General features: G+C 65.8%; 1 protein-coding gene across 4 annotated transcripts in view; it reads right to left on the bottom strand.

Annotated features, from left to right (window-relative positions):
- Positions 1 to 427: 427 nt before the first annotated feature.
- The window catches only part of SBNO2 (strawberry notch homolog 2), a 46,895-nt gene continuing 20,006 nt past the window's right edge, over positions 428 to 27,316 (bottom strand). For 3 of the 4 annotated variants that reach the window (XM_038568027.1, XM_038568026.1, XM_038568028.1), the window contains exons 5-32: positions 15,843 to 16,004; positions 13,774 to 13,857; positions 13,435 to 13,531; positions 12,913 to 13,067; positions 12,678 to 12,811; positions 12,498 to 12,588; positions 12,274 to 12,417; positions 10,425 to 10,542; positions 10,207 to 10,312; positions 9,679 to 9,832; positions 8,778 to 8,954; positions 8,191 to 8,288; positions 7,738 to 7,820; positions 6,560 to 6,751; positions 6,213 to 6,382; positions 5,526 to 5,657; positions 4,825 to 4,960; positions 4,628 to 4,740; positions 4,477 to 4,548; positions 4,290 to 4,398; positions 4,059 to 4,133; positions 3,824 to 3,967; positions 2,772 to 2,866; positions 2,591 to 2,683; positions 2,344 to 2,475; positions 2,082 to 2,158; positions 1,696 to 1,886; positions 428 to 1,620 (exon numbers count right to left, since the gene is read on the bottom strand). In XM_038568027.1, coding sequence (XP_038423955.1) covers positions 1,151 to 1,620; positions 1,696 to 1,886; positions 2,082 to 2,158; positions 2,344 to 2,475; positions 2,591 to 2,683; positions 2,772 to 2,866; positions 3,824 to 3,967; positions 4,059 to 4,133; positions 4,290 to 4,398; positions 4,477 to 4,548; positions 4,628 to 4,740; positions 4,825 to 4,960; positions 5,526 to 5,657; positions 6,213 to 6,382; positions 6,560 to 6,751; positions 7,738 to 7,820; positions 8,191 to 8,288; positions 8,778 to 8,954; positions 9,679 to 9,832; positions 10,207 to 10,312; positions 10,425 to 10,542; positions 12,274 to 12,417; positions 12,498 to 12,588; positions 12,678 to 12,811; positions 12,913 to 13,067; positions 13,435 to 13,531; positions 13,774 to 13,857; positions 15,843 to 16,004 — 3,804 coding nt within the window. In that variant the 3' untranslated portion in view covers positions 428 to 1,150. Of the gene's footprint in view, positions 1,621 to 1,695; positions 1,887 to 2,081; positions 2,159 to 2,343; positions 2,476 to 2,590; positions 2,684 to 2,771; positions 2,867 to 3,823; positions 3,968 to 4,058; positions 4,134 to 4,289; positions 4,399 to 4,476; positions 4,549 to 4,627; positions 4,741 to 4,824; positions 4,961 to 5,525; positions 5,658 to 6,212; positions 6,383 to 6,559; positions 6,752 to 7,737; positions 7,821 to 8,190; positions 8,289 to 8,777; positions 8,955 to 9,678; positions 9,833 to 10,206; positions 10,313 to 10,424; positions 10,543 to 12,273; positions 12,418 to 12,497; positions 12,589 to 12,677; positions 12,812 to 12,912; positions 13,068 to 13,434; positions 13,532 to 13,773; positions 13,858 to 15,842; positions 16,005 to 19,781; positions 19,941 to 27,316 lie in introns of those variants that run through there. The other variant, XM_038568029.1, reaches the window with a different exon arrangement.

Here is a 27,316-nt window from a genome sequence, read left to right as displayed (position 1 = left end):
GAAGGCCCCGGCTCTTGGGCCCTCCTGCTCCCGGGCTACCCCAGCTGCCCGCACCAAAGCTCTCTGACGTGGCCTTGGAAAAAACCAAAGCAGAGGCCACAGCTGTGCCCAGCAGAGAGGGACGGACTGGTCTCAGAGCACCCCCGTGAGGCCTGGCACAGCTCAGAGACCGCTGGCCTACTGCGCTGGTGGCAGGACAGTAGACAATGGCCCCTCGGGGCAGGGACTGTCTCCTCCAGCCTGGCCCTGTCCTCACCTGGGTCAGCGAGAGGAGTGGGCTGGTCCCACCCACCCTCGGTGCCCTCTACAGGGCACCTCCCCTGCGTGAGGTCACTGTGGGCATCTGCCAAATGCTCCTGGAGGACACATGCAGGGCCCCCTCCCCGTCCTCACGGTCTCTGCAGGCTGGAGAAGCAGACAATCTGGGAAGTAGTGAAAAGGCACATATATTTTAAAAAGATTTCTTTACATATGTACACTTGAATTCATTATAAATACACATAGAAACCAAGGGGCCCGTCCACACCGCCAGCTCCACGTCAGATTCTGGGGCCTGGGAGAGGTGGCCGGGCAATAATTTAGGGAGCAAAGAGTGGGGAAGAATTGCATATATTAATGGGGGGAGGGTCTGTCCCATGGAGCCCCCCAGAGAAGGCAGGGCCCTGAGCACCTGGGGTTTCCTGAGTTTCCAGCTCTTGGGGCCACCCAGTTTTGTGGATTTCAGGGGTTCGGGTGAGACCAGGCCCCGTAAGGGTGGGGGGGGTGAGGTGGGGTGGGGAGCCCCTGCCTAGGCCTGGATGGGGAGGAGAAGACAGGCACAGGGAGGTTGAGGCCCCCCACCCTCAGGCCCTGCCCGAGCCTAGACCCCGAGTCTAGACCCCGAGTCATCCTGAGTGGGACCTGCACTGCCGCGGAGGGCCCGGAGGGCGGGCGGCGTCGCCAGGGTCTGCCCAGCGGCCGGCAGGGAAGGCACTGCAGTGGAGGCCTCCGGAGCTGCAGGAGGGCACCGCAGCCCCTCCCCGTGGTCAGCTCGGGCGCCAGGGCCCCGCGCGCCACCCACGTGGGGAGGGGAAGACCGAGTCCCCGCGGCCGCGGTGCGTATTGCAGAAACCGAGCTTCCTCTCGGACGCCGGCTGTGAGTCGCGCCGGCCTAGGAGTTGGGGAAGGGGGGGCCGAACTGGATGACGCTCTGCCGCTCGGGGCCCCCGCCCCCGCCGGGCACCCCCACCGCCCCTGCGCCCGGCCCGGGGGGCCCGGGGGGCGGCCCCGCGTTGAGGGAGCGCAGCATGTCTTCCAACACCTCCTTGAAGTTGATGTCGCGGCCCTGGTGCGCCAGGGCGGCGGGGTCGGCGGCGGCGTCGGGGGCGCCCAGCGGCGGGCCGCGGGGGGCGGGCGCGGGCTCCGGGGGCGGGAAGGCGAAGGGCGGCGGGAAGGCCTGCGCGGGCGGGCTGTAGGTGAGGTCCAGGACCTCCCCGGGGCCGCAGGGCAGCGCGAGCGGGCGCAGGGCGGGCGGCGGCGCGGGGAAGCCTCGGCCGCGCGCGTTCTTGCGCTTCACGTCGGCGTCCATGAGCTGCAGCTCCTGCAGGACGCGGCGCACGCAGGCCTCCGGGATCTTGATGCCTGGGGGCGGCGGCGGGTCAGGGCCTCCGCGGGGCGCCCGCGCCCCCCGCCCCGCCGGCCTGCCCCCCCGCTCACCGACTTGCTTCTTCTTGTCCTTGGTCTTGAGGCGCACGATCTGCAGGTAGCTGCTGCTGGTGACGTCGGCCATGACGGCGGCGATGCGGCCCCACACGCGCAGCAGGGCCCCGCACAGCATGTAGTGGTGCCGCAGCCGCAGGCCCTGCGTGCAGTCCTTGCCCTCCTGCACCAGCCGGCAGTGGCGGTTCCTGCGGGCGGGCGGGCGGGCGGGGCTCACACCGGAAACGCCCCCATCCCCCTCCCGGGAAGGGGGGTCCCGGACGGCCCAGGTGCTGACACGGGCACGCCCCTCCGGCCCGCCCAGAACGGGTCGGTGGAGAGGAGGGGCCGGGCGTCCCCGCGGGTCCATCCCACCCCGCCCCCGCCCCCGCCCGCGCCCTCACCATGCCGTGTGGCTGCAGTGCGTCAGCGAGAAGGTGTAGCAGTTTTCCCAATGCTCCCTGGCCTCCTCCGCTGTCACCTGGGGACACGCAGTTACATGAGCCACCTGGACGGGCAGACCATCCGCGCTTCCCCGTGCAGAGCGGCCCAGGCCTGCTCCTCCTGCTCCTGGCAGCCGGGGGAGCGCCCACCGAGGCCGAGCCCCAGGACACTGGAGGAATAGGTGCCCTGCACCCCGGCCCCCGCCCCGGGCCCCACTCGTACCCGGCGGAACTTCCGGCGCAGGCTGTCGAACGTCTCCAGCTGGCTCTGCCGACCCACGTTAGGCTTATACACGGTGAAGTGCTTGCCGTGGTTCTGCTCGGCCAGGAGGCAGCTCAGCTTGTTGCCCCGGACCTGGGCAGGGGTGCGCATGAGGCCAGGAGGTACGGGGTGCTGCCCCTTGCCCGCCATGCTCCCTGTGGCTGGGGTCTTGCCCCTGGGGACCTGTCGGGGCCTCGCGGCCACCCACCTTGTAGGAGAGATAGAAGCCATCGTCGGTGCCCGTCAGCTCCAGCGACCTGGCGTAAGCCTCATCCCATTTCAGGCCGCGGTCCACGCTGATCTGTGAGAGCATGTGCGCTTAGAGCAGGGCCAGGGGCCCCGGGGGTGGGGCCAGGCCTGCCATGCTGGGCGGGCCACTGTCTGCTCACCTTGTAGAAGACCACTTGCCCGTCCTGCGGGTGCCCGGGAGCCAGGAAAACCTGCTGGCTCTCCTCATAGATCTCGTCAATGCCTGGAGCCAGGTCTGTGGGGAGGACAAGCAGGGGTGAGACCCTCCTGCCCAGGGGTCCCCCAGGGCGGGTCCTGGCTCCATGGGTCTCAGCATGCCCTGAGGCCGTGTGTGGCTCAGCAGGCTCTGGGCTCTGGGCTGTAGGGGACCCCAAGTTCTCAGGTCCACCCAGAGATGCCCACCAGGGAGCACCGTGGCGGCTTTCCCCAGCATTGGCCTGGCCCCAACCCTACCCAGCAGCCTGGATAGGAAGCGGCCCCTCCCAGGGTGGCCTGGGGTCGCCCCCGCCCAGTACCTGCTGGACATGCACAGTAGGTGTGACTACAGACAACAGTGCTCCTCTCTGCGCGGCTGTTGTGGGATGGTGGTTATGTAAGAGTCAGCAGACCACACTGCCACTGACTTATGAATAAAGTTTTACTGGCACATGAGCGTTCCTTTTCCTATAGTCTGTGCTTTCACTACCAGGGCCAAGTTGAACACTCAGAGACTGGCCCCCAAAGCTGAAAATACGGACTCTGGCCCCTTTCTGGTGGGTTTGTAGCCCCATGGCCCCTGCTGTTCTGGTGGGGGCCCGGCTTGTGGGCCACGGGCCGTCAGGTTCCTTCGGGACAATGAGAGCCAGCGTGGCAGGCTCAGCACCAGCATGCCAAGCATGCCAGTACATGCAGTGCATCTAAATAAACTTTCCAGGCCTTGGGGGACACCCAGCACAGGACAGCACTCTGCTGCAGCAGCACCCCCTCTCCTGAGGTCTCCATGATGCCCCTGATCCTGCACCTCGGGCCCTGCCAGTGGCTTCTGGGGGTGGGGACTGCCCAGGCCCGGCCTCGCTCTCCCCATCTGCTGGGAGGGTGGCACTGGGGCAGGCACCGTACCGTGGGGGTCGTTCCTGCTCTGGAAATCTCTTTGTCACCGACAGGACCCTGCCTGGGGACCCTGAGCTGAGCCCCCCGGGGAAGCTGCCCTCACCCAGGATGCCCATGTCGTATTTGCCCTCCTTCTTGTCCATCTCGATGAGGTGATCGAAGGTGTCAGAGAAGTACTGGAACAGTGCGTTCTGCTTGTGCACTTCCAGCCCCAGGATGCGGTTCAGGAACTTGGTGATGGAGCAGTCTGGTGGGCGAGGGGGCGGCGCTCAGGCTGTGTCAGGGGCCCCCATGGTGCCCGGGAGCCTCCCCACCACAGGGCTGCGCCCAGCACTCACCCTTCTCCACATCCAGACAGCCCGTCCTGGACTCGCGCCCACCGATGCCAACTGACAGCAGGCCCTGTTTCATGTCTGTGGAAGGCAGGGCCTCGCGTGTCTGCTCCCTGCCGGCCCCTCCCCAGCCCGCCCCCTGGTAAGTGTGCGTGGCAGGAGTGTTTGCACACAAATCCAGTGCACCCTTCCCAGGGCCCCGAACAGCTCAGGGCCCCTCCCTCGCCCCCAGCTCACCCCGGAAGAAAGCGGCATCTCCTCCAGGGTAGCCCTGGGGTAGCGGCACCTTGTTCTCGGTCTGGTTCAGGATGGTGGTGAGGATGCACCCAAGGGCCCGGGCGCCGTACTGAGTGGACAGACGAGGGAGGTCAGGGGGGCCTGGGCCCGGGCCACCCCCTCTCCTGCCCCGCCCCTCTCCAGGTACCTTGTTCTCAAAGTTGTACTTGCTCAGGTCACGGGACTCAGTGGCGCGCCGGTCCCCGTGGGTCAGAGCCCCCTGCCCGGGACAGGGAAGGCTGTCATGAGCTGCCCACGCCCCTCCCGGTGTCCCGCCGCAGCCCCGCCCGCCCACTCACCAGGCTCTCCAGCCGCTTGGCAACGATGGAGGCAAACCTGCGCTCCCCCGCCAGCTCCGAGATGAGGAAGACGTACTCCGGCGCAGAGACCTGGTTGGACCTGTGGGTCCGGCCTGGAAGCAGAGCAGGGTTCTCAGGGACCACCAGCGGCAGCGAGCAGGGTGGCCTGGGGCAGGGCATCCTGGGGTGGGGCTCACCGAACTGCTGGATGGCACGGTCAGCGCTCCAGGGCAGCTCGAGTGTCATGTGGACCCGGCGCCGCTGGTTCTGGACGCGGCGGTCAGCTTGGAGGGAGATGCCGGAGCTGGAGGCCTCGGAGATGATGGCCACGAGCTACGGGGATGTGGACGGGACAGTCAGCAGCCTGCCCGCTCCTCTGTGCCCTGCCCGCCTCTCTGGGTCACCAGGGCTCGTTTAGGGCAACCCATATGGAAGGCTGACACGTGTGTCCGTGGGGGAGCCCACGAGGGCCGTGAATGGAGTCCCGGCTGCCCCTGGCCGCCCCTGGCCCACCCTGGGTGGAGTGGAGCGGCCGGCCCTGCCCACACCCTCATCCCACACTGGGTTTCAAGGGAAGGCCTCAGAGAAGCCACTGAGCAATGAAGCACCGGTGCCAGTGACTGAAGGTGGGACGGCCAGGGACACTGCAGGGGCCCCCGCTCAGGCACACGTGCACACGTGCCCTTACACTCACGCATACCCGCAGGCACGTACACACGCCCGTGCATGATGCACACACACCCAGGAGGGGCTGCAAGGGTCTGTGATCCTGGGGTCAGCCCCTCAGGAACTCTGCACCTCCCTGGTCACACGGGGTCCTCACAGGCTCCCCCCAACACTGGCAGGAGCACCTGTTCACAGGTTCCCAGCCCCCCAGCCCCACCCTCACGGCCCCCACCTTCTCCCCACTCATGAAGCGCTCCTTCTCCCTGAGGTTCACGTGGTCAATGGAGAGCCCTTGCTCTGCCCGAGACTCGAAGGCCACTGTCCCGTCAGGCCTGGACACCACACGGCCCTTCCTGCCGGTCATCTGGGTGGGGGGAAGGGAACGACAGTCAGTTGCTGAGGCCACACGGGGGCTGGTCGTGCAGGCCTGACTCCCTGCCTGCGCACCTGTGCCCCCAGGCTCCTGAGTGTGTGTGCAGGGAAGGGGCGGGCTGCGGAGCCTGAGCCAGGACACGGCCTCTGCCCTGGGACCCCAGCTGCCCACGGCCCGACAGCAAGACTTTCACTCCATCCTAAGTCTGTTATTGTAAAACGGCTGCCTGGGGCAGAAACAGACCTGGCTGGCCACCACAGGACACCCCAGGAAGGGATACGGTCATGTAGGTGGGAGGCAGGCTGGGGCACATGAGAGTGTGTGGGGACGGTGGGTGCAGAGCTGGGCCGGGGAGCAGGGGACCAGGTGTCAGTGGTCGAAGGAGGAGAGTCCCCAGCAGCCAGCTGGGCCAGGTGGGCTGGGCAATGGAGGCTGGACCTTGGGGCTTCCGGGCCTGAACCCCGCCTCACCGTGCTGGGTGGGGACTTGGGGTGGCCACCAGGGGGCCTCAGAGCCTGACCCAGGTGGGGGCCCCAAGGAGCTCACCTCGGCTACCCGCTCAGGGCCCCCAAGCTGGTCGATGAGCTCATCCAGAGTGTTGACGGGCAGCTCCCGGCCCAGCATCCGCACCTTGGCCAGCAGGTCCTGCTTTAACCGCTCCACACGCTCCAGGATGCCAGGGCCATGTGGGTCCCGCTGCAGGGGGCACAGGGGCCCTGCAGGGCCAGAGGGTCAGGGGTAGCACACACACAGTGGACGGCTGGCGCACGGGAGGGTGTCCCTCAACCCAGACTGCTGGTGTGAACCCGCTGCCTCTGGGGACGGCCCTGCCAGCTCCCCAAGCCCGTCTCCCCCCGTCTGCAAAGTGCCAAATGCCGGGCTGCGGGCCTCACCGCGGTCATCGGCCGGCAGCCCCACGGCGTCCAAGATGAGCACGTCGTCGTCCAGCACGGACTCGGGGGAGGAGTGGAAGTCACTGTCCAGGCCGGCATCTGACTCTGTGCTGCTGTCGTCACTGATGCGGATCACGCCCGCCGCCTCGCACGCCAGCCTGGGTGCCTTGGCCCCGCGGCCCCGTGGCCGCCCTGCACACAAACAGCCAGGCTCACGGAGGCCCGGCCTGCTCCTCCCTCCTGGAGGGCCCAGCTCCCGGCGACACCCCACGCTGGGAGGGGGCAGCCGGGGCCAGGCACACATGCTACAACACTAGGGGCCTGAGCCTCCAGTCCTGTCCGGCTTTGGGCTGCTCTCCTGGGGCCTGCCGTTGGCCCGGGCATGGTGTAAAGGGGCAGTTTTAACATCCCCATCTAATCTCCTGATACTACGTTGTATCCGGGAGGCCACCCTGACCTCACAAGGCAAGCTGGGCGGGTGGGCAGAGGATGTGTCCAGGTCCCAAGAAGATGGTGGTCCAGGCACCTTACGTGCACTCCCATAGTCCAGGATGCCCCAGAGGCCCCGTTCTGGGAGGGGAGGGGGGACTGTGTCCCCCAGGTCTGGCTGTGTGAGCTCAGGGGAGTTGCTTGCCCTGAGCCTCACTTCCCATGGTGAGCTGATGCTCAGCGTCCGCCAGAAGGAGGGTAACCACCTCGTCCAGGGATGCTCTTCACAAGCCCCATCACGATCCCAGGTACAGGAATCTGAACCCTGCACCCTCACCCCCGCCATCTGAGGGTGATGCTGGAGGCCTCAGGGGCGTTGCTGCCTGAGGACGAGCTAAGTGCACCATCCTGTTTTTTGCTAACTTGGCAGCTGAGGGGAGGTTTGGGGCCCTGCTGGCGTCGGGGACTCCCTGGCGGGCAGTGCCTGGGGGCTGCTAGCCGCCTGGGGCTCTCTCCTGGGATGCTGTGCCGGGTGGCCTCTGCGCCCATCACCCCTGCACGGGAGGTGGGTGGGTGTCAGCAGGCAGGTCGGCTGAGGGCCAGAACCCCCCGCAGGCTGTGCAGCAAGCAGCAGAGAGGGGCGGATGCCCCGGGCCAGAGCCGGGCCCACAGGGAAACCTGGAAGGGCCACCAGCCAGACTGTGTGGGGTCAGGGGTCAGAGGCTGCCGGCCATGGCGGGGGCACTTACGTTTTCTCTTACTGCCTGCTCCTCTCTCTCGCTTTCTTTTGGTTGAAGGAAAGTGCTTCTGAATTAGCGACAGAAAGACGCCCCTGAAAGCAAGAGACAGAATTTACTCCCGTACAAAGAGGGTCATGCTGCCCAGCTGGAGGCCCGGGGTTCAGGGAGGGTGGGCGGCGGTGGGGAGGCAGCGGTGAGGGGCGTGGGGAGTGGGCACCTGGGAGCCTCGTCCTGAAACCCGGGTCCCTCTGCCAGCACCCTCTGAGCCCTGGGGTCACCCGTGGCTAGTCTTTCTGGTTTTAAAACTGGAGACTCTGGGGCCTGGGCTGGTGTCTGAGCAGAGGCACCCCTGGGCTCCCATGGCTGGGGTCACCAGGCACCGGCTGTCACACTGGGGGTCGTGGGGGGATTGTCCCAGGACTGACTGTACCACCTGCCCTGTGGACGGCGGGCATCACTCACTCAGCAGCAGAGACAAAGCAGTCAAGCTGCCCATCCTTCTCGTCCAGCACCTCCCGGGTCCGAGCCTCACCCGTGGACTGCAGCCCGATGACCACACACTTGGGGGGGTGGGGATGGGGTGGGGGTGAGCTGGGCTCTGGGACCCCCAGGCTCCCAAGCCCAGCCCCAGAGTTGGCCTCAGTTTCTCTCTTTGCACCCTTTCTGTCCTGCTGGCTGCCAGGCCCCCCACACCCAGACCCACCCTAGAACTCCACACGGCAGCAGACAGCTGGCCTCAGCCCTCCTGGACCCTCTTCCTATTTTCTGCCCTGGCTCTTGCCCAGCTCCTCCTGTCTGGACATGGAGGACCGGCGGCAAGGCCGTGCCCGTCACGCGCTTCAGGGGAGCTGGTCAGGCAGGGCCAGAGCCTTCTGGGCCTCGGCATCACTGGTGCCACACGCTGTCCTCATAGGCTCAGCCCAGCCACACATGGACACGGGGGTCCTGGCGTAACCACAAAGCCCTGAGCCCCTGCCTGGCTCTTGAGAGGACAGGGGCAGAGTGTCCGGCAGCCCTGCAGGTCCAGGCGCTGCGGCTACCCAGCTCACCTTGTCCCGGGCCAGCTCCTCCCGGGCCAGCTCCACCAGCCGGTGCACTTTGGCGGCAACGCAGAGATACTTGAAGAAACGCTGGTGGGCCGACCAGAACTGGCCCCACAGGGACTTGCGAGACTCCAGGCCGATCCAGTCGGCTGCCTGCTGGAACACGCCCAGGGCCTCGGCCCACTGCAAGGACATGCCCAGCTGAGCCTGCTGCTGCCCAGCGGCTACCCGGCTCCTACCCAGGCCCGCCGGCCCCCACCCGGCTGAGCAGAAGACCACCGATACCTAACCGTAGGAAACGTTAAAAAACTGAGATGTGCAATGCTGGCAAGGCTGTGGGGAAACGGCACACTCAGGCCGCACAGGGGAGCGGACGGGGCCCTCAGAAACCCCCAGACTTGGGCGTCCAGCGGGGGCGCTCCTGGCATCGGGCAGGTAGGCCCAGTGCCGGACGCCCCGCAGAGGACCTGCTGGGGTATGGGGAGATGGCCCTAGTGTGGTTCGAGCTGAGAACATCCTCTAGCACACCGTCAGGGCGGATGCTCAGGGCTGGCCCCGCTGCAGGTGAACTCTGCCCTTGAGAACGAGGGAGCCCACCCGCACGCAAAGAAGAGGTGGCCACGCCACATGCAGAGACGTGGACGGGGAAACTGCCATGAGCCCCGGGAACATGGGCTCCTGACGTGGCGGGAGGGTTGGTGGGGGCCCGGTTACACGCCCACATCACTCCAGTCCCGGAGGAGCTGCCCACGCCATCGAGGCGCTGGCCTCCAACCAAAGACCAGGCAGGCGGGCCCGACAAATGCTGTCAGGGGCCCTCTGATGACAGATTCCGAAGGTGACGGGCACGGTTCCGATGGGAAGCATACACACGTGTCCACGCAGAGGCTCCCGCCGCTCTACCTACCAGCAGCGCCGCGCGGTTGTAGACACGCTCGAAGGCCGGGGCCAGCGGGATCTCCTCGATGCGGAAGGTGACGCCGGAGAAGCTGAGCTGACGAGCAATGTACATGCCGCTGACCTTCATGTCCATAGCCACGATCTCCATGGCACCCACACCCCTGTGGACAGAGACAGGGCCACCCGACCACATGCTGGGTCCCACTGATCAACAGAGTGACTTGGTGAGAGGGGGAAGGTGCAGCTGCGGGTGAGGAAGGGCCAAGGACACAGACAGTGGAGGACGCACATGCAAAGGCCCCCTGGTCAGCTTGGGCCGAGGCGGGGCAGGTGGCCAGGAGGGGCTCCGACCCCCAGAGTGATGGGAAGCACCGGGCAGACAGAGGGTGAGATCGGACGTTTAAGATCCCTCTGGTTGCTGGACGAGTTCAGGCCAGGAGGTGGAGCAAGCACAGCCGACATCAGGCCCCAGTGTGTGAGGAGCAGGGCCCCGATGGTCCCCGCCAGCCCGTCTCGGGCAGGGAAGGGCACCCACCTCTTCTCGATGGCGTGCAAAAACTCCTCAAAGGTTCGGAAGGGCGTGCCGTCGCCCCAGATGCCCAGGCGGCTCATGTAGATCATGTTCCGGGGCTCAGAGGCACCTGGGTTGGGGCGCTGTGGTCAGCTCCTCTGGCCCACCAAGGTCAGGGCCCTGGACACAGCCCCAGGAAGGACTCGAGGGCTGGATACAGCACCCCCCACCTGTGTGCCCACCTGTGGCGCTGGCGTAGACCACCCTGGCCAGGGGCAGCTTGTTCTGCAGGTCCAGGACAGCCTTGCCCATCTTCGTGGAGCTGGCATTCTTGGCTTTGTGGCACTCGTCAAACACGATCTGGTGCGGGAGGGGTTAAGGACTGTTCTGGAAGGCGGGCAGCCCCAGAGGCCCTGGCCTGATGCCCCAGGGGGACCTCAGCAAGGTGCCTGGAGGCCGTTGGGGCGAGGGGGGAATAGGCATGAGGCCCCCTGAGCACTGCTGGTGCACGGCTGACGGTGATGCCTTTATGAAGACCTTAGGGAGCACAGCGACGCAGACACGCACACAGTGAGCAGAGAAATGGGGTCTCTGAGCACGGGGGGCGGGCTGGGAGCAGGCTGGCATCCTGGCTGTCGCTGTCCCCCCAGAGGAGGAACTCTGGGGTGTCTGCGTAACTGCCCGCAGACGCTGAAGGCACTGAGCTAACGGACTGCAGCACGGGGTGCGGGAGGCACGGTCCACGCAAGTATGCGGATCGTGAACCTATTCTAAAGCAGGGTGTTCCTGCACACACGTGTGCACGTATACATACGACGTGTGTGTAAGTTCACTGCAGAATTTACGAAAATAAGACTGAGCGGCAGGGGCAGGAGCACGGAGCAAGCACGCAGCCTCCGGGGGTGTTCTGCGTGCTGTCATTTGGCCAGGCGGTGCGTGCAGAGGGGTCACCGGTCCCGTCTTGAGGCCCGTGGGAGCCGCTCTATAGCCCGGCCAGTGTCCGACCACAGTAAACCCGTGACCTGCCCATCGAACTGTGAGGACACAGAGGGCCAGCGTCCCTCTTCCTATCTGTGGCTGGGACCAGAAGCGACAGGGGCTTTTGGAGAGTGCCGGGTGGCCTTGGGGCCAGTCACCCCGCTTCTGGGAACGGGCCCGAGGAAAGAGAAGCAGTGATGGGGCACCTCGGCCGGGCCCGACCACTCAGGGCTGTTTACAACAGGGACGCTGGAAACCCCCGCAGTGTCCCTGACACAGGGAAATGGCTGAGTAAGGACAGGGCGGCAGGACACGTGGTGATGAGCAAACACGCCCAGGGAGAAGGAAAGTGACATGCCAAGGTACACAGGGCACAGCGTCTGGGGCGGAACATCCTACGCAGAGCCCCCCCCCCAAACCCTTCAGTGAGGGCCGGGCCCTGCCCCAGAGCAGTGGCAGCGGTGCCGAGACAGCAGGCCCACCAGGGGGCAGGGCCCCGGGGTATGGAGCGGGCAGCAGAGCAGAAACCCCCAGTAAGGGCCGTGGGCCCCACACCGGGCACCTCACTGGGGCAGATGGACAGGGATCTGCTGGCAGAGTGCTGCCGACACCCGATGTGCGTGACGGACAAGCGGTTAACACACGACCCACGCCAGACTGCCCCGCTTGTGCTTAGACCTTCTTGCGTGTAGCTGGAGCCCACACGGATACCAACACCTACCAACGGGCCAGCAGAGCCCCCAGCCCCGCAGCCTGGCCTCCGGCCCCACTGTCCCCTAGCTGCCCCCCCAGTGGAGGGGGAGAGGAGGAGGTGCATTCCTCACCTCCTCCCCATTCCTGCAGCCACAGGCACCCGCCCCCCCGGGCCCCTTCCCACGCCTGTGGTCAGGGGTCCGGCCTGCTGGAGCCAGGAGGCCAGGCAGACAGCAGAGGACAGCAGTGCTCCCTGGGGGCGACCTCCTGCCAGGAATTCCTTGCACCCACGGCTCCACCCCTCCCTCTGACCCCCACCCCCACACCCCCTCTGGCTTTCCGGCCCTCCAGTTCACTACTGCCTAACCGCCTAACCCGCCTGGCCCCTCGCTCCCTTAGACCCGCCTCCAGCCAGGATACGACGCCGTCGAAGGCCTCCCCGCACCACTCCAAGATCTGGCGGATGCGTGTGCGGTGCTGCCCGCCGGCCTGGCTCTCCCCGATCAGGGCAGAGTAGGTGGCGAAGAGGACGCCCTCTGAGGTAGTGTTGTCGCCGTACTTGATCTGGGGGAGAGGGGCGGGTGTGGGGGCGCGGCCGGACTGAGCTGGGGGGGCCCCCCCCCAGGAGGGGCGACCCCACCCACCTTGCTCAGCGCGTGCACCGCGATGCCCCGGGCTTCGATGTCCCGCAGGTCACGCTCCGCGTCATACTTGAGATCGTTGGAGACGCTGAACCTATGGGTACAGGCTGGTGGGTGCCACAGCGCCCACTCCCCCCGCCCGCTCGCCCGCCCGCCTGGGTGGAGGGTGGAGGGCACACTCACCACAGAGACTTTTTCCGGCCCCGTAGGTAGTTCTCCAGGATGATGCCGGCCACCGTGCGCCCCTTGCCGACGCCTGCGCCATCGCCGATGAGGAAGCCGGCCCGCTGCCCGCTGGGGAGCAGGACCTCGTGTTGCTGCAGGCGAGGGAGGCGGTCAGGGCCTGGCAGGCTGGGCCTCCCCGTGCCTGGCGGGCCTCCCACACGGGACGTGGGCCGCACGGGAGCCCCGGGGTCACCTGGCAGGCGTAGGTGATGGCCTCTAGCTGCAGCGCCGACAGGGCCCCGCTGTCCGAAGCGGGCAAGGCAAGCGTGTAGGTGATATCTGGCGGTGGGACACTGGACAGTGTGCTGGTCTCCACCACGCGGTCCGGATGCTGTTTCCCGATCTTGGCTGGAGAGGCACAGCCAGGGGCAGGTCAGGGGCAGGTCAGGCTGTCAGGGTTGGTGGCCAGGGGCTAGGGTGGGCTGGGGGAGGCTCCCAGAAGGGAGAGGGGCAGAGCAGGGTCCAGGGGAGGGGGCCCATTGGTGCTTTGCAGATCCATAAACTCCTGCTCACAGAGGAACGTGGGCTTACTTCTCAACTACTCTCTGCTACCCCCGACGTGGGGATGACACAGCTGCCCCCAGGCCTGCCCACAGCTCCCGAGCCTTCCCCCCTCCAGAAACCCAGGAGCCAGCTGGCAACCTCCAGCCCTGCCCCTGCCTATGGCTGGAGCCCACTGGGGCCATGTGGGCCTGGCGGTGCCGCGGGCACTCACATTTGGACGGCACGTAGTCTGCGTAGGTCTCTGTGTGGCCCAGCTCCTCTCCTTCGTCTTCCTCTGCCTCATCTTCTTCCTCAGGCTGACTCTGAGACTGAAGGTTAGTGCCAGAGCTGTAGCCAGGGCTGGATGGGCCTGTCCTGCCCGGCCCGGCCGGCCTTCCCCCAGGGCGCCGCCTGCGCAGTGAACAGGGCTGGGGAGTGGCCCTCCCGACCCCAGTGTGCTGCGTCCCCAGGGCCTGTTTCCTCATCTGTAGGATGGACAGACCCATCTTCTAAACAGGTGCTTCTGAGCATCTGCCAGGGGCAGGCAGCGCTGCGGAGGGGCCCAGCCTACCTGGTAGCTGACAAGAAGTGGGGTGCTGGAAAGGGAGGACACAGGGTCCTCGAGGCCCGTCCACGGCCCATTGGGCAGGAGCAGCTAGAGGGGAGAGCGGACGAGATGTGGGGAGGAAGCGCCTGCATGGCGCCCCCAGCCTGGCCCCCCTTCTTGCACTGTCTGCATGCCCCCCCACCCCCGCCAGCTGCCTGCCTCCCTCCCACGGCCTGCCAGCTGGTTGGAGCGACGGGCTACAACCCCCATCACGCAGAGAAATGAAGGAAAGACACGTCCCACGTCCCAGACCACAGTCACGGCCTAGGGAGACAGAGCACCTGAGGCTGGTCCAAGGAGACCCAAGAACCTGGTGCACAAAGCGGGTACCTGGGGGCATGAGGCCCACCTGGGGTCAGAGCCCACAGATGGACCAGGCCAGGAGACCCAAACCCTTGGGGACCCTGTCACCCCTGGCCTTCGACCTAGCCACCCTCAGGGAGTGACCACACCCTTGTCCAGTGCACTGAGGCTGGGGGGGCGGGGGTTACTGCTCTGCCCCAGGACACAGTGGGGACACAGCAGGGGCCCGACCAGGGTCGGCAATTCCAAAACAGGCTTCCCCTTAAGATAAAAATCACATAGGTCATGCGGCTGTCCTGAAAACCGTGAATGTGAAAAACAAAATAGAAATGAAATCTAAATAAATAAGGAAAAGAAAAATAAATGAAGAAATCCCTTCCAGGCCCCGCCTCCTCCCAAGACCGGTGACCGCAAGCACTAGGAGCTCACTGCTGGGCACATGTGGAGCTCCAGGGTCCGTTACGGTCCTGGGGGATGACAGGGGTCCCGAAGGGGCTTGGTTGTGAGATAACCCGCTTGATTTTTACTGACTCCAGCTGTTCTCAAAGGTTAAGAACATGCCCAAAGTTTTTGGGAAAAAAAATGTGATGAAAGTACTAGGAGCCAGAAACCCATATTCAAATCCCTGGCCCCTTTTTTTTTAAGTTAACAAAAACAAACAGCCTCAGGCCCGGGTTCCTGGAAGGCTGAGTCAGGGCCCTGGCGGGCTGGCAGCAGCAGGCTGTGGGCGCCAGGCTTCAGCCGCCCTCCTGCTGGCCGCTTCGTGCCGCCTCCGCCTCACGGTCACCGCCAAGCAGGGCGCCGCTCACAGGCCCTTCGCCCCGACTGTGAAGGGGGCCTGGGTCGCCCCCAAGGCCAGGCGGCCCTGGGCACCTCCTGTCCCTCTGCCGGCCCCAGGCGGGGCCCCGGGCCTCCCAGACCTGTCCACTCGACCCTGCCTAAGGGGCCAAAGGTGCCGAGGAAGCTCCAGGTGGCTGGGCAGACAGCACGTCCGCTCGCGGTGCCACCGGGCAGGGCTCCGTGGGCTCTGATGAAGAGCCTGCCCTCCCTCCGGCGCACGTGGCCCTCCTCCGCGTTCCCAATGCCGTTTCAGAGCCTCGAACCAGGCTTCTGGCTCCCGAAAGCTCGGGGCTGCTCTCCGGGCAGAGAACCCCGGCCGGGCCCGGATGGGGCGGGGGTCCCTCACCGACGCGCCCGCTGCCCGGCCCTGGCACGCCTGAGGACCCTGCTCACCATCTGGCCTCACGTCACCCACGCTTCCCTGTCAGAGTCCTGCACCAGGAGCTTGACAGATGCCAAGCCAGCTCTTTGGCTCATGGGCTTCCACCCATTCAAAGCCAGGAGCACCCACCCCCCACCTGCCCGCCGCAACGCCTCCAGACCTTGCCCAGAATCACCAGAGGGAGAACCAGCGCTGGAAGCTGCCCTTTGCTTGTCTCCTGGTGAACCCCTGGTGAACCCCGTCTGCCCTGCAGAGCACGGTGTGGAGACGAGCCCCCAGAGGCCGTGAGCGGGGCCTGCCTGGGACGGGACCCTTCGCAGAAGGACGGCTGACGAGCCCAGCGCAGGAGCCGCCCCCTGCCACCCCCGCCTCTGTATTTTCTGGGTCGTGCAGAAAACACGAGGACCCCTGAACCACCACCTCACTGGTGGGCGACCTGGATCTGCCCCCGGCCTGTGGAGGGGTCCCCGGGGCAGCAGCCTGTGCAGAGACCTCAGGGTGAGCTGACCTTGTCTTGAGCGGAGGGGCCGGTGCTCACATCCCAGATGGTGGGCACCTGGCTGAGGCTGTCAGCCGGCAGGAAGTCAGGCGTGTCTGCGATGTCTGAGAGGGAGTCCACGGACGAGGAGAAAATGGAGGCGTTGGAGAGGTCGTCGAGGTACGCGGAGTCCTGGAAGACGAGCAGGATGAGAAGGGCCCAGCCACACGATGGACACTCCTGCCACCAGCAGGGGCGAGGCCCCTCCACCCGCCCCGGGGACAGACCCGGAGCCCACGACGCTCAGGGAGGGACCCAGACACAGGAGGCCCACGGGGTGGGAGTCCACGTGTGTGACACGTGCAGGACGGGCTCCTCCACGGATGGGGAGGGGGCTGGGGGGGGCTGGGAGGGGGGCTGCGGAGAGGGTGAGGGGTGACAGCTGATGGGGATGGGGTTGCCTTTGTGATGGAATGTTCTGGAATTAAGTGACACCGGGAGCATGTGACACTAGTGCTCACATGTCCAGACACAGAGAGCCCCGCACCTTCAAGGAGGAAGTTTGCTGTACAGGTTACACGTAGTTTAGGAACCTAAACTTTTACTTAAAGGTTTTAATTATTTATTCACGAGAGACACAGAGAGAGAGGCAGAGACACGGGCCAAGGGAGAAGCAGGCTCCCTGCGGGGAGCCCGATGCAGGACTCGATCCCAGGACCCCGGGGTCAGGAATGGAGCCCAAGACAGACGCTCCACCACTGAGCCCCCCAGGCGCCCCTAGAAACCTAAATTTAAAGGCTATCGCGGGATCCCTGGGTGGCGCAGCAGTTTAGCGCCTGCCTTTGGCCCAGGGCGCGATCCTGGAGACCCGGGATCGAATCCCACGTCGGGCTCCCGGTGCATGGAGCCTGCTTCTCCCTCTGCCTGTGTCTCTGCCTCTCTCTCTCTGCCTCTCTCTCTCTGTCTCTCTCTCTCTGTGACTACCATAAATAAATTAAAAAAATAAAAAATAAAAAAATAAAGGCTATCGCTGCAATGCCAGGGGTGTTCCCATGCTGCCCCGCCCCAGGGCCACGGCCACGGAGCCCCCGTGAGGACCCGGCTAGCACTGGACACCCGGCGGCTCCTGGACCAGCCAGGAGTGAGCCCCGAGGCAGGCGCCCCACACAGGCCCTGCGGGTTGCGGCGTCCGTGCCACTGGCCACCAGGAGAGGGCAGTAGGTGTCCGTTTCACAGACAGAGACCCTGAGCACCTGAACTGGGGAGGGGGCAGGCCCAGGTCAGGGGGGCGGGGGCAGGGCACAGCCCTCAGCCGACTCCTCACAGGGAGGGAAGCCCCACAGACCCTCCCAGATGAGGCTCTTCTAAGCCAACCTCGTGACAGAGGCCCCAGTCACGTGGACGTGTCACATCAGTGGGGGCATTTCCTGAGCAGAGCGTTGGCCGGCGTGCAGGAGCAATGGAGGGGCCCCCAGGAGCTCCCGGGCCCTGCGCGACTGTCGGGGCCGTTGGAGGGCCCGGGCCAGTGGGCTGCGACGCAGGCACACTAACCACTGCGGGGTGGGGCAGGAGACGGCCAGGGCCAGCCAGTGGGGTCTGGGAGTCTGGGAAGGAAGGAGACCGGTGGGCCGGGAGCCCACCCTGCTGTACCTGGCTCATTCCAGGTGAGCTGGCTTCTAGGGGTGGAGGGCAGCATCTGCACAGCCCCCAGGTCAGTGGGACCAGGCCCTGGTCTCGGCCAGGGCTGGGGACCACCCCATTCCACCAGGGAGCTCCCCTCCCATCACTCTGTGCTGGAATCAGATCCCTGTTCTTTGGTGGGGGGGGTCTCCAGGAGATTGCACTCAGCTTCCCGAGGGCCTGTTTGGACCCCAGAGCACACACAGCCCCGGGACCAGGCAGGCTCGGGTCTGTCGTGCAAGGCCCCTCGGGAGGGGTGGGTGGGGATGGGGCAGGAGCTGCGGTCATCTGTGTGCTGGATGGGGTGGTCACACAGCCCAGCTGCGACTCAGCCTGCGCAGGAAAGACCACCCTCGGCCACGTCAGTAGCGTGAGGCTGTGTGCCTGGACCCCGGTGGCTGCCGGCATAGGGGGGCAAGAGGGGCCACCACTCGCTCCCGCCCCTGGGCTGCACCCACCCTGGACCCACGGGAGGAAGACCCTGGCCGGACCTGCCAGCCTGGGCAAGTGTGGGCGAGGAGGCAGCCAGTGGGGGCAGGACCCGCCCGGGCAGGCAGTGGCCTGGAAGGTTTAGGAGTCTGCAGCACAAGGAGGCAGGAGGCCACAGCGACCCGAGAGGCCAGAGGCCACCGTGCCATTCCTTGGGGTGCCCAGTCCCTGCGCGGGGGCCCAGCAGCCAGCGCCCAGAGGGGCCGGGGGTCGGGCGGGGGCGCCGAGGTGCTAGGAGGGGTCTGGCCTGCTGACCCTGAGGCCTGCTCTCCGCCCACTGGGACCTCCTGGGACTCTGCCACTTCTGGGAGGCTGGGGTCAGAGGCGGGGAGGCCACAGAAGCGGGCCTCTCGGTCCCTGTGAAGCACCCTGAGGCAGGGACCCCCTCCTGGGGCTGGCGGGGGCGGGTACAGGGGCCAGGGGTCTTTGCTAACATCCCCATGGAGCGGCGTCGGAGCGTGGCCTTCCCAGAGGGCGCCACCCAGCCTGGTCAGGGCGACAAGAGCCCCTGAGCCCATCAAGCTGGCAGCCCCCAGAGGCCCCGAGAGGCGGCCCTGCTTCCTGAGGGGGAGACAGCTACGAGCCGGGGGGCAGTAGCCCTGACGAGGGCAGGAGACTAATGGACCAGCCAAGGTGGATGCTCAGGGCGGTCCTCCACGGGGACAGCACCCCCGGCCAGGAGACCAGCGCCAGCGTCCACAGGGACCCCGACGGGGCAGCGCGAGCAGGGCTCTTCCCTCAGAGCTGTCATGGGATGAGCCCGGCCTGGGGACGTCCTGCAGGACCCGGCCAGTCCTCCTCCCGATGCCCAGGGCGTCCACACGAGGACAGGTGGACAGCGTGTCAGCCCGGAGGACAGAGGTGCCATGAGGGGTCCTGAGCAGGGGACACAGGTGCCGCGGGGACCTCTGGTTGATGATGACGTATTGGTGCCTGGTCAGTGGGGACACAGGCAGCGCACTACGGTGAGAAGGGGCCGCGGGGCTCGGTGCTGTCCCCTTCCTCCCATGGGAGACGCTGCTCCAAGGTAACGGGTTCCACCCACTCTGGGGATGCCGCGTTCCCCGGATCCCCGACCCTCCCAGACTCTTGGGTCCGAGGGATGCAGGGCCTCACGGGGGTCACCGGGGGTCCCCCTCAGCCCACTCCCTTACGCAGTGGGTAGCAGGAAGGGCCCGCGCGACCCACTGCATCAGGACGTGATGCCCGGTGGCCCCAGCAGCCCTACAAGGTGACCCAGTCACAGTCACCGTCCACGGACACCCCACGGAGACGTCCTCGGACCCCAGGCCCCCACCCTACTCGGTGGACTGCAGCCCCTCGGGGGCAGGGAGTGGCGATCACCCTGACAGCTTGGGGGACCAGGGAGGCTACAGGGTCAGCTACCGTGGTCATCAGCTCTCAGAGTTTGGGGTTCCCTGGACCAAGCGAGGACCTGGTGGGACCTGGTGCAGCCGCCAAACGGTGCCCCCCAATTCAGCCAGAGACCAGCGGGCCGGGCTGGGCTGCCCCCAGACCCCTCTGGGCCTCCCTGGGGGGCGCCGCCCCGACCCCAGCAGCGCCCGGCAGACACAGGTGCGTCCGCTAGCCCTGGGCAGGGCGCCCGTCCTGCTCCCCGGGGGGCTCCGCCAGCCGTCCGGGGCGGCCACCCTGGGGCGGGGGGCGGCGGGCGGCCGAGCGATCCCAGCCCGCGGAGCCGGAGCCCGAGCCGGAGGCGGAGGCGGCGGAGCAGGGGGAGGAGCGGGGCAGGGGGAGGCGGAGCGGGGCGGCGGGCGGGGGAGCGGGCAGGCCGGGCCTTACCTGGTTGAGGGCCGCAAAGTGCAGCCAGAACTGCAGCTGGGACATGGCGGCGCGTCCCCGTCCCCGTCCCCGTCCCCGAGCCCGAGCGCGGCCGGGTCCCCGACGGCGGCTCCCTCATCCCGCGGCCCCGCTCCCGCCCCGGCCCCGGCCCCGCCGCATTTGCATGTGGCTTTAGTCAGCGGCGGCGCCTACTTCCCCTCGGGCGCGGACTTTCAGGAAATGATGGCTGCCTGGGAAGCGCCGATTACCGGCAGGGCCAGGATTCCTGTACTGGGCGGAATCTACCGCAGGCCCCGGCCCCCACCCGCGCCGCCCGCCGCCCGCCGCCCGCCTGCAGGGACCCGCGGCCACCCGGGCCTGTGTCGGGGCCCCACTGGGCGCCCCCAGCAGGCCCTGCCCGGGCCACGGCCCCACCCGCGGGCCTCCCCCGTGGGAACCTGCCCCCGCCCCCTGCTCCTTGTCTTGGAACCTTGCCAAGGGGTACGGCTGTCCCGACACCCCGCTCCTTCCTCTCCCGCCGCCCCAGGCCCCTGGGCCCTGCACACAGCGGACACGGGCAGGGCAGTGCCCTCAAGCTCCGAGTGGGGTCACAGAGCTTGCACCAGGCCCCAGGCGCCCTGTCCCACGGGAACAACAGCTGCGTTCAGCAGCCCCGCTTCGGGGGATGGTTCTGTGTGGCGGTGTCGCCCCTCGGCCGAGAGGAGCGAGCTCGGGGTCACGGCCACCTGCGGGGCCACGGCCTGGTCAGGGCCTGTGAGGGGTCACGGGCCTCAATGCCGCGGGTACAGCAAGGCCTCCCCGGCCGCCCCCCGCCTGTGTGCACCTCACAGGCCGCAGACAGCACACCCCCCGCCTGGCCCCGGCGCCCGCGCTGCCTGTGAAAGGGAAAGTACCAGCAGGCGGCCCAGCGCCCTGGACCCAGGCACCGCACCCCAGAACCCGGGACACGCGGCCTGCCCGCAACATACGATGACAAGTGGCGGCGAGGACGCGAGGACGCGGAGCCATCAGAACCCCACCAGGCCGGGGGCCGTGACCTGGGGCAGCCACTTCGGACACGGCCCTGTGGTCCCTGGAAGAGCCGCACACAGTCATCGACCGACCCCGCGGTTCCGCGGCTGCGCACGCGCCCGGGGGGCAACGAAGACGCGCGTCACACAAAACCCATCGCACGTCCACGGGGGATGTGGCCCAGCCACGCGCGGGAGCGTTACTCGGTCGCCAGTGGGAGCGAGGCCCCCCCAGATGCCGCCCCGGGGACGGACCCCGAGCCCCCAACGCTCGGGGAGGGAACCAGACACAGGAGGCCCCATGGGGTGCGAGTCCACGCGTGTGACACGTCCAGGACGGGCTAATCCACGCACAGGGAGGGGCCTGGGGGGGCCGGGGGATGACTGATGGGGATCGGGTGCCTTTGAGGTGATGGAATGTTCTGGAACTGGATAGGCTGGTGGGTGCACGACCCTGTGAATTTGACCTTGCAAGGGTGGATTTTCCTTTACTTTCTGTAACAGTTTTTATTCACTCATTCTTTTTCTTTCGTAAATAGCCTCTACCCCCAACACGGGGCTCAAACTCAAGACCCCGATATCGTGAGTCCCACACTCCTGATTGAGCAAGCCAGGCACCCCAGAAGCGTGGATTTTGACTCTGTTTTAAAACAATCACGAGGAACAGGGGATCCCTGGGTGGCGCAGCGGTTTAGCGCCTGCCTTTGGCCCAGGGCGCGATCCTGGAGACCCGGGATCGAATCCCACGTCGGGCTCCCGGTGCATGGAGCCTGCTTCTCCCTCTGCCTATGTCTCTGCCTCTCTCTCTCTCTCTATTATAAATAAATAAAAATTAAAAAAAAAAAAACAATCACGAGGAACCAAAGTAGAAGACGCACAGTGCGTACACCAAGCTCTCATCGTTCGAGGTAACAGGCATAGAGTCTGTCACGTTGCCAAGACGGATTCTGACCTCTGACTTCCGTCCCCGAAATCTCAGCGCCACACAGTTCACTGATGGGTAAGGGTGGCCTGGACGAGACTGGGAAGCCAGCACCCACCGGGCCACCCTGTCCCCTGGCGTCACAGGCCTGCGTGACTATGTGCCTGGATGGAGGTGGCGGGGCTGCTCGGCCCCAGGGGAAGTCACACTCGGTGACCTAGGCACACGCGCAAGCAGGGCTGCAGCCGAGGACGTGACTGGCTCCGTCCCTGTCTGGCTGCCTCGGAGCTGTGGGGCCGTCTGGCGGGGCCCTCTCTGGCCCCAGGCTGACCCTCTGTCCTGTGGCCAGCCCGGGGGTGGAGGGACAGGCATGGCCCAGCTGCCCTGTGCTTCCCAAGAACCCCCAGTCTGTTCTGGGGCTCCCCGCTGCCTCATCCCAGTCCTCCCCCAACTGGCGGAGCCTCTGGAGGGGCCCTTGGCCCCAGAACCGTGAAGGCTTGCTCTGTGGTTCACCAGAGCCCCACTTGGGGTGCTTTGTGGGGGCTGCTCCAGCTCACGTGGCGCCCTAAGGAACCGCCCTGTTAGCCTAGAGCTGTGGGGACAGTGGCCTCAGCCAGAAAACTGCCCCTGAGCACTTCACGGTGTAGCAGCCGAGGGGCGCTGGACCCCGACCAGGGGCTTTCTGCAGGGCCCACTCTCCAGGAGCCTGTTCATGCAGCAGCCCTGGCCTCCCAGCCCCTCACTTCCTGGTCCCCTGGCTCCGGGAGTCCAGTGTCTGTGCAGAGACCCTCTGGGGACAGCCATGCTCCTGCTCCGCTGACCTGTGGCCCTCAGGACAGACCACGGGCGGGGGTCCCGGCCGGAGCTGGGGGCGGGCTCTTGGCTGCGGCTCAATGTGAGCCGAGCCAGGGGCTTCCGTAGAGGAGAAACGTCTTGCTCACTCTTGCTGCCAGTAACTGCTGGGGGCCTGCTGGTGGGGGTGAGCCTGGACCTCTGATCCCTGCTGAAATCCATTTGCGGAGCAGTCGATGCCGCCCGCCCCTCAGCGGAGAGCTGCTGAGAGTTTGCAAAGCACTTTTCTGAGCTGTGACCTCATCCTTGCTTCCCAGAAGCCCCAGGCTGGCAGACGGAAAGTGTCCGTACTGGGTGGATGCAGGACCCACCCGGCATGCCTAGAGGGACTTTCAGGGCCGCTGCCTGCCCCGCTGACTGCATGCTGCACACATGTCAGTGTGCAGGCTCCCCCCAGCTCCCCCAGGGCCTGGCCAGGATGTTAGGGGTCCAGGTGGACTTGGGAGGAGGGCTCAGGGCAGCACCCGCTCCTAGGGCACGTGTGCCAGGCAGCGTGAGAGGGCAGAGCGGCCACACCCACAACAGGACCCCAGAGATAACCAGGTGGGGAGAACGCAGAGGAGGGCTGATCTGCAACGCTGAGTCGTCCCCCGCACCTGACCTCAACATGTCCCCAAGCAGTGCCCCCAATCAGATTCAGCCACACCTGGAACACAGGTCCACACGGAAGCTTGTTCACGGGTGTTCACAGCAGCACAATTCACAATCACCAAAATCCACAGTGTGGGAACCACCCAGGTGCCCATCAGCGAGGAGCAATAAACGGAACACATCCCCCACCCACGGGCGCATCCCTGGGCCCCCGAGCAGGAGTGAGGTGCCCACACGCCGCCCCAGGGATGGACCCTGAGCTCCCGACGCTCAGGGAGGGCTCCAGACACAGGAGGCCCCGCAGGTGGGAGTCCACGTGTGTGACATGTGCAGGACGGGCTCGTCCATGCACGGGGAGGGGGCTCGGGGGGCTGGGGGCTGGGGTGACAGCTGGTGGATCTGGGGTTTCCTTTTGGGGTGATGGAATATTCTGGAATTACTGGAATATTCTGGAAGAGGTAATACTCGCATGACCTGCAAATTTTTTTTTCTTTTTTTTTTTTTTTTCTTCAGATTTTTTTTATGATAGTCACAGAGAGAGAGAGAGAGAGAGACATAGGCAGAGGGAGAAGCAGGCTCCATGCACTGGGAGCCCGACGTGGGATTCGATCCCGGGTCTCCAGGATCGTGCCCTGAGCCAAAGGCAGGCGCTAAACCACTACGCCACCCAGGGATCCATGACCTGCAAATTTACTAAAAACCACTGAGTTGATGTGCAATTCACATCTTAAGAGTGAAGAAGGAAAGGAACGCCACGCACCCACAGCAACGCCCAGCCCTCCCGGGGTAGGAGGTCCCCACGGGGCCCCTCGACTATTCGGGTCACCGGCGAGAGCCGCAGGTGCCAAGTCAGGAGAGGCCCTTCCTCGGGGAGGCAGGTGGCGTGAAGGCTGAGGGGGGTCTCCATGGGCTCAGCCTGGACCACCCCTACGGCTACAAGGGGGGACAGGGACGAACACTCCCGAGGCCAACACAGACGCAGGGAATAGGACGGCACCCGACCGTGGCCCAGGCCGTCAGCAACACGTGACTAGGGACAGGGAAGGGACAGCTCTCCCTGAGGAAGCCCTCCCAGGGACCAACACACAGGAGCAAGGACAGAGCCTAGTGACCGTCACCGTAGGGCACACTCTCCGGTGCAGGGTGAAATCCATCGCCACCACCACGAGGGCCGGGGGCCGGGGGAGGGGGCAAGGAGCGGAGGGGGCGGGGGCTCGGGGTCAGCACCGTCTGCGGCGGGGGTGCGGGTGGGACGAGCTGCAGGCGACGCCCGGAGGGGACACGGCGCCGAGAACACAGCGCCCCTCGCACACAGGGGCCCCGGAGCCGACCCGGCTGCTTTGGTGCTCACGGCGCGGCAGGGTCCTCGCTGTGAGGACAGACCAGGGCTGTGCCCCACGGCGACGCGCCAGGAAACCCGAGGGCGAGCGGGGCTGGCGCTCTCGACAGACCGCGACTACCCTGAAGTTCATTTTGTTACAAAAACCTTCAAACAGGGATCCCTGGGTGGCGCAGCGGTTTGGCGCCTGCCTTTGGCCCAGGGCGCAATCCTGGAGACCCGGGATCGAATCCCACGTCGGGCTCCTGGTGCATGGAGCCTGCTTCTCCCTCTGCCTGTGTCTCTGCCTCTCTCTCTCTCTCTCTCTGTAACTATCATAAATTAAAAAAAAAAAAAAAATTAAAAAAAAAACCTTCAAACACACAGAAAAGGGTGTGAGACCTTGAGGTTTTAGACGAGCCCTGGGCGCATGTTCCGGCCTCCACACGGGGGCCGCCGCAGTGGGTCCGTGGGACCGGCAGGCTGCCTCGGAGCTGCCCGGAGCGGGGCTTAGCCTCGACCTTCTGCATTCCCCACGGCGGGGTCCCGCGGGATGTAGGCCCCACCCAGAAGTGGTAAAACGGGAGCCCCAGGGCGCCCGGCCGGCTCAGTCAGTGGAGCATGTGACTCTTCATCTCAGGGTCGTGAGCTCAAGCCCCACTTTGGGCGTGGACTTTACTTAAAAATAAAAATTAAAACAGAAACAAAACCACCCCCTCTGGGCCCATAGAGGGGCACAGTCAACCTGCCACCAGCTGGCTCCTGTGTGGAAGCAAGGGAGGGCCCCAGGCCCCGCAGTGTTCAACCGTCCAGCCCTAGTGCCATCAGACGGAAGGCAGGCCCTCAGACCGAGGCTGGAGGCTAGAGCAGCTGCGGCTGCGAACCAAGGGCACACGTCCCGGGAAGGTGGGGGAGGGGCGCTGACCCCGACGGAAATTGGGAGAGAAGCTTTCTCCTCGCAGGCGACAAGAGTCACACTGCTCATCTCCTTTCTCTTTTTGCTCTGGCTGCCAGGAAACTCAGGGCTCGGGTTCAATTAGGAAGAGGTACATTGTCCTGTAGCTTTGTGTGCACCTCTCGCTGCAGCCCAGCTCCAGTTTGTTTTTTTTTTTTTTTTTTTTTTTTTTTAAATTTTTATTTATTTATGATAGTCACACACAGAGAGAGAGAGAGGCAGAGACACAGGCAGAGGGAGAAGCAGGCTCCATGCACTGGGAGCCTGATGTGGGATTCGATCCTGGGTCTCCAGGATCGCGCCCTAGGCCGAAGGCAGGCGCCAAACCGCTGCACCACCCAGGGATCCCTCCAGTTTGTTTTTTTTTTAAGATTTATTTACTTGAGGGCAAATGAGAGAGTGCACGAGTGGGGGAGGGGCAGGCAGGCTCCGAGGAGCAGGACTCTGGGCTCACGACCTGAGCTGAAGTCAGATGCTTCACTGACTGAGCCACTCGGGGCTTCACAGGGACCTCAGTCTCCCGTGGGTACTGAACAAGCTACCACACACGTCACGGCCCACAACGGCACGCGTGTTACCCTGCGGTCCTGGAGTTCAGAAGTCCAAAATGGAGAGCTACGTCCCCCGGGCCCCAGGAAGACCCCCTGCCCCCCGCCTTCCAGGAGCGCCCCCTCCCCAGCCCCTCCTCCGTCCTCAACGTCAGCAGTGCGGGGTCTCCCCGTCTCTGGGGTTCCCCCCGCCTCCTTCTCGGGGGGACCTGGTGAGGACACCAGGCCCCCGGGAACCCAGGGTCACCCCACCGTGGGGCCTCGACCAGGAGGTGACATGCTGCAGGAGGTGACATGTTCTGGGTCAGGTCCCAGGACCAGGACGGGGACATCCTCGAGGCTATGGCTTCGCTGGTCATCGTGGTATGTCACCTGGTCAGGCAGGAACAGAGGGTGCCCGCGGTGGGTCCACTGGCCGAGGCTCAGCCTCCTCTGGCGCCCTGCCTGGCTTGGCCCGCAGGCCCAGGGGTCACGAGGGGGGGATGGAGGCCAACAGGGCCACAGAGCCCTTCACCCCAGCTGAACCCTGGCCTCACATCTGTCTAACCTCACGCTTGGCACTGGGGTCAGATTCTGCCTGAATGCGGTTCTGCTGCTTTAGAAGCAGGATTCAGGTCCGAGGCCCCCGTGTAGGGCAGGCCGTGGCCGTGTTCAGCAGGCGCTCAGTAACGTCGGCGGACGGAGGCAGCTGCTGTCCGCTCCACCAGGGAGTGACAGGCAGCGCCCCCAAGGCTTGGGGAAGGAACCGTGTTGGCTCTGGGCAGGCCGGATGCATGAGCGTGCTGCGGGGGGGCTCAGTGTCCTCAGCCTGTCGCGCAGGTGACCCCCCGCAGAGGACACAGGTCACAACGTGGCAGGTCTGGGACACGTGCGGAGGACCTTGGCCAGAGCTCAGGGCCAGGGACGGCAGGCTCGGGGAGGGTCTCAGGCCAGGGACCGTCGGCCGCTGCAGCCCCTCGTGGAGATCAGTGCCTCCCGGGCTGAGCCTCAGCAGCCACTAAACCAGGGAGGCAAAAAAAATAAAAAAATAAAAAAATAAAAAATAAACCAGGGAGGCCAGCGTGTCCTCGTGCTTCATGGCCGCAGAAGACACCCAGTGCACCTGGCAAGGCTGGCGGGCCGCTCCACAGGCCCTCCGTGCCCCTTGTACTGACACCCCCCGGGAGGGTCGAGGGCCAGACGAGCCCACCGTGCTCGCGTCTCCTCCAGGCCCAAGATGGAGGAGGGCTTGCACAGCAGATGTGTCTGCTCCCGTGGTCCTGCGGGGCGGACATCCCGGTCAAGGCGGTCAAGGCGCCCCAGGCCGCTCTCCCCAGGAAGCTCCAGGGAAGGCCCTTCC

The sequence above is a fragment of the Canis lupus genome, chromosome 20 (assembly GCF_011100685.1).
Source record: "Canis lupus familiaris isolate Mischka breed German Shepherd chromosome 20, alternate assembly UU_Cfam_GSD_1.0, whole genome shotgun sequence".
In the NCBI taxonomy this organism is placed as follows: Eukaryota; Metazoa; Chordata; class Mammalia; order Carnivora; family Canidae; genus Canis; species Canis lupus.
Note: the sequence above shows the minus strand (reverse complement) of the source record. Positions and strands in the feature narration are given on the sequence as shown.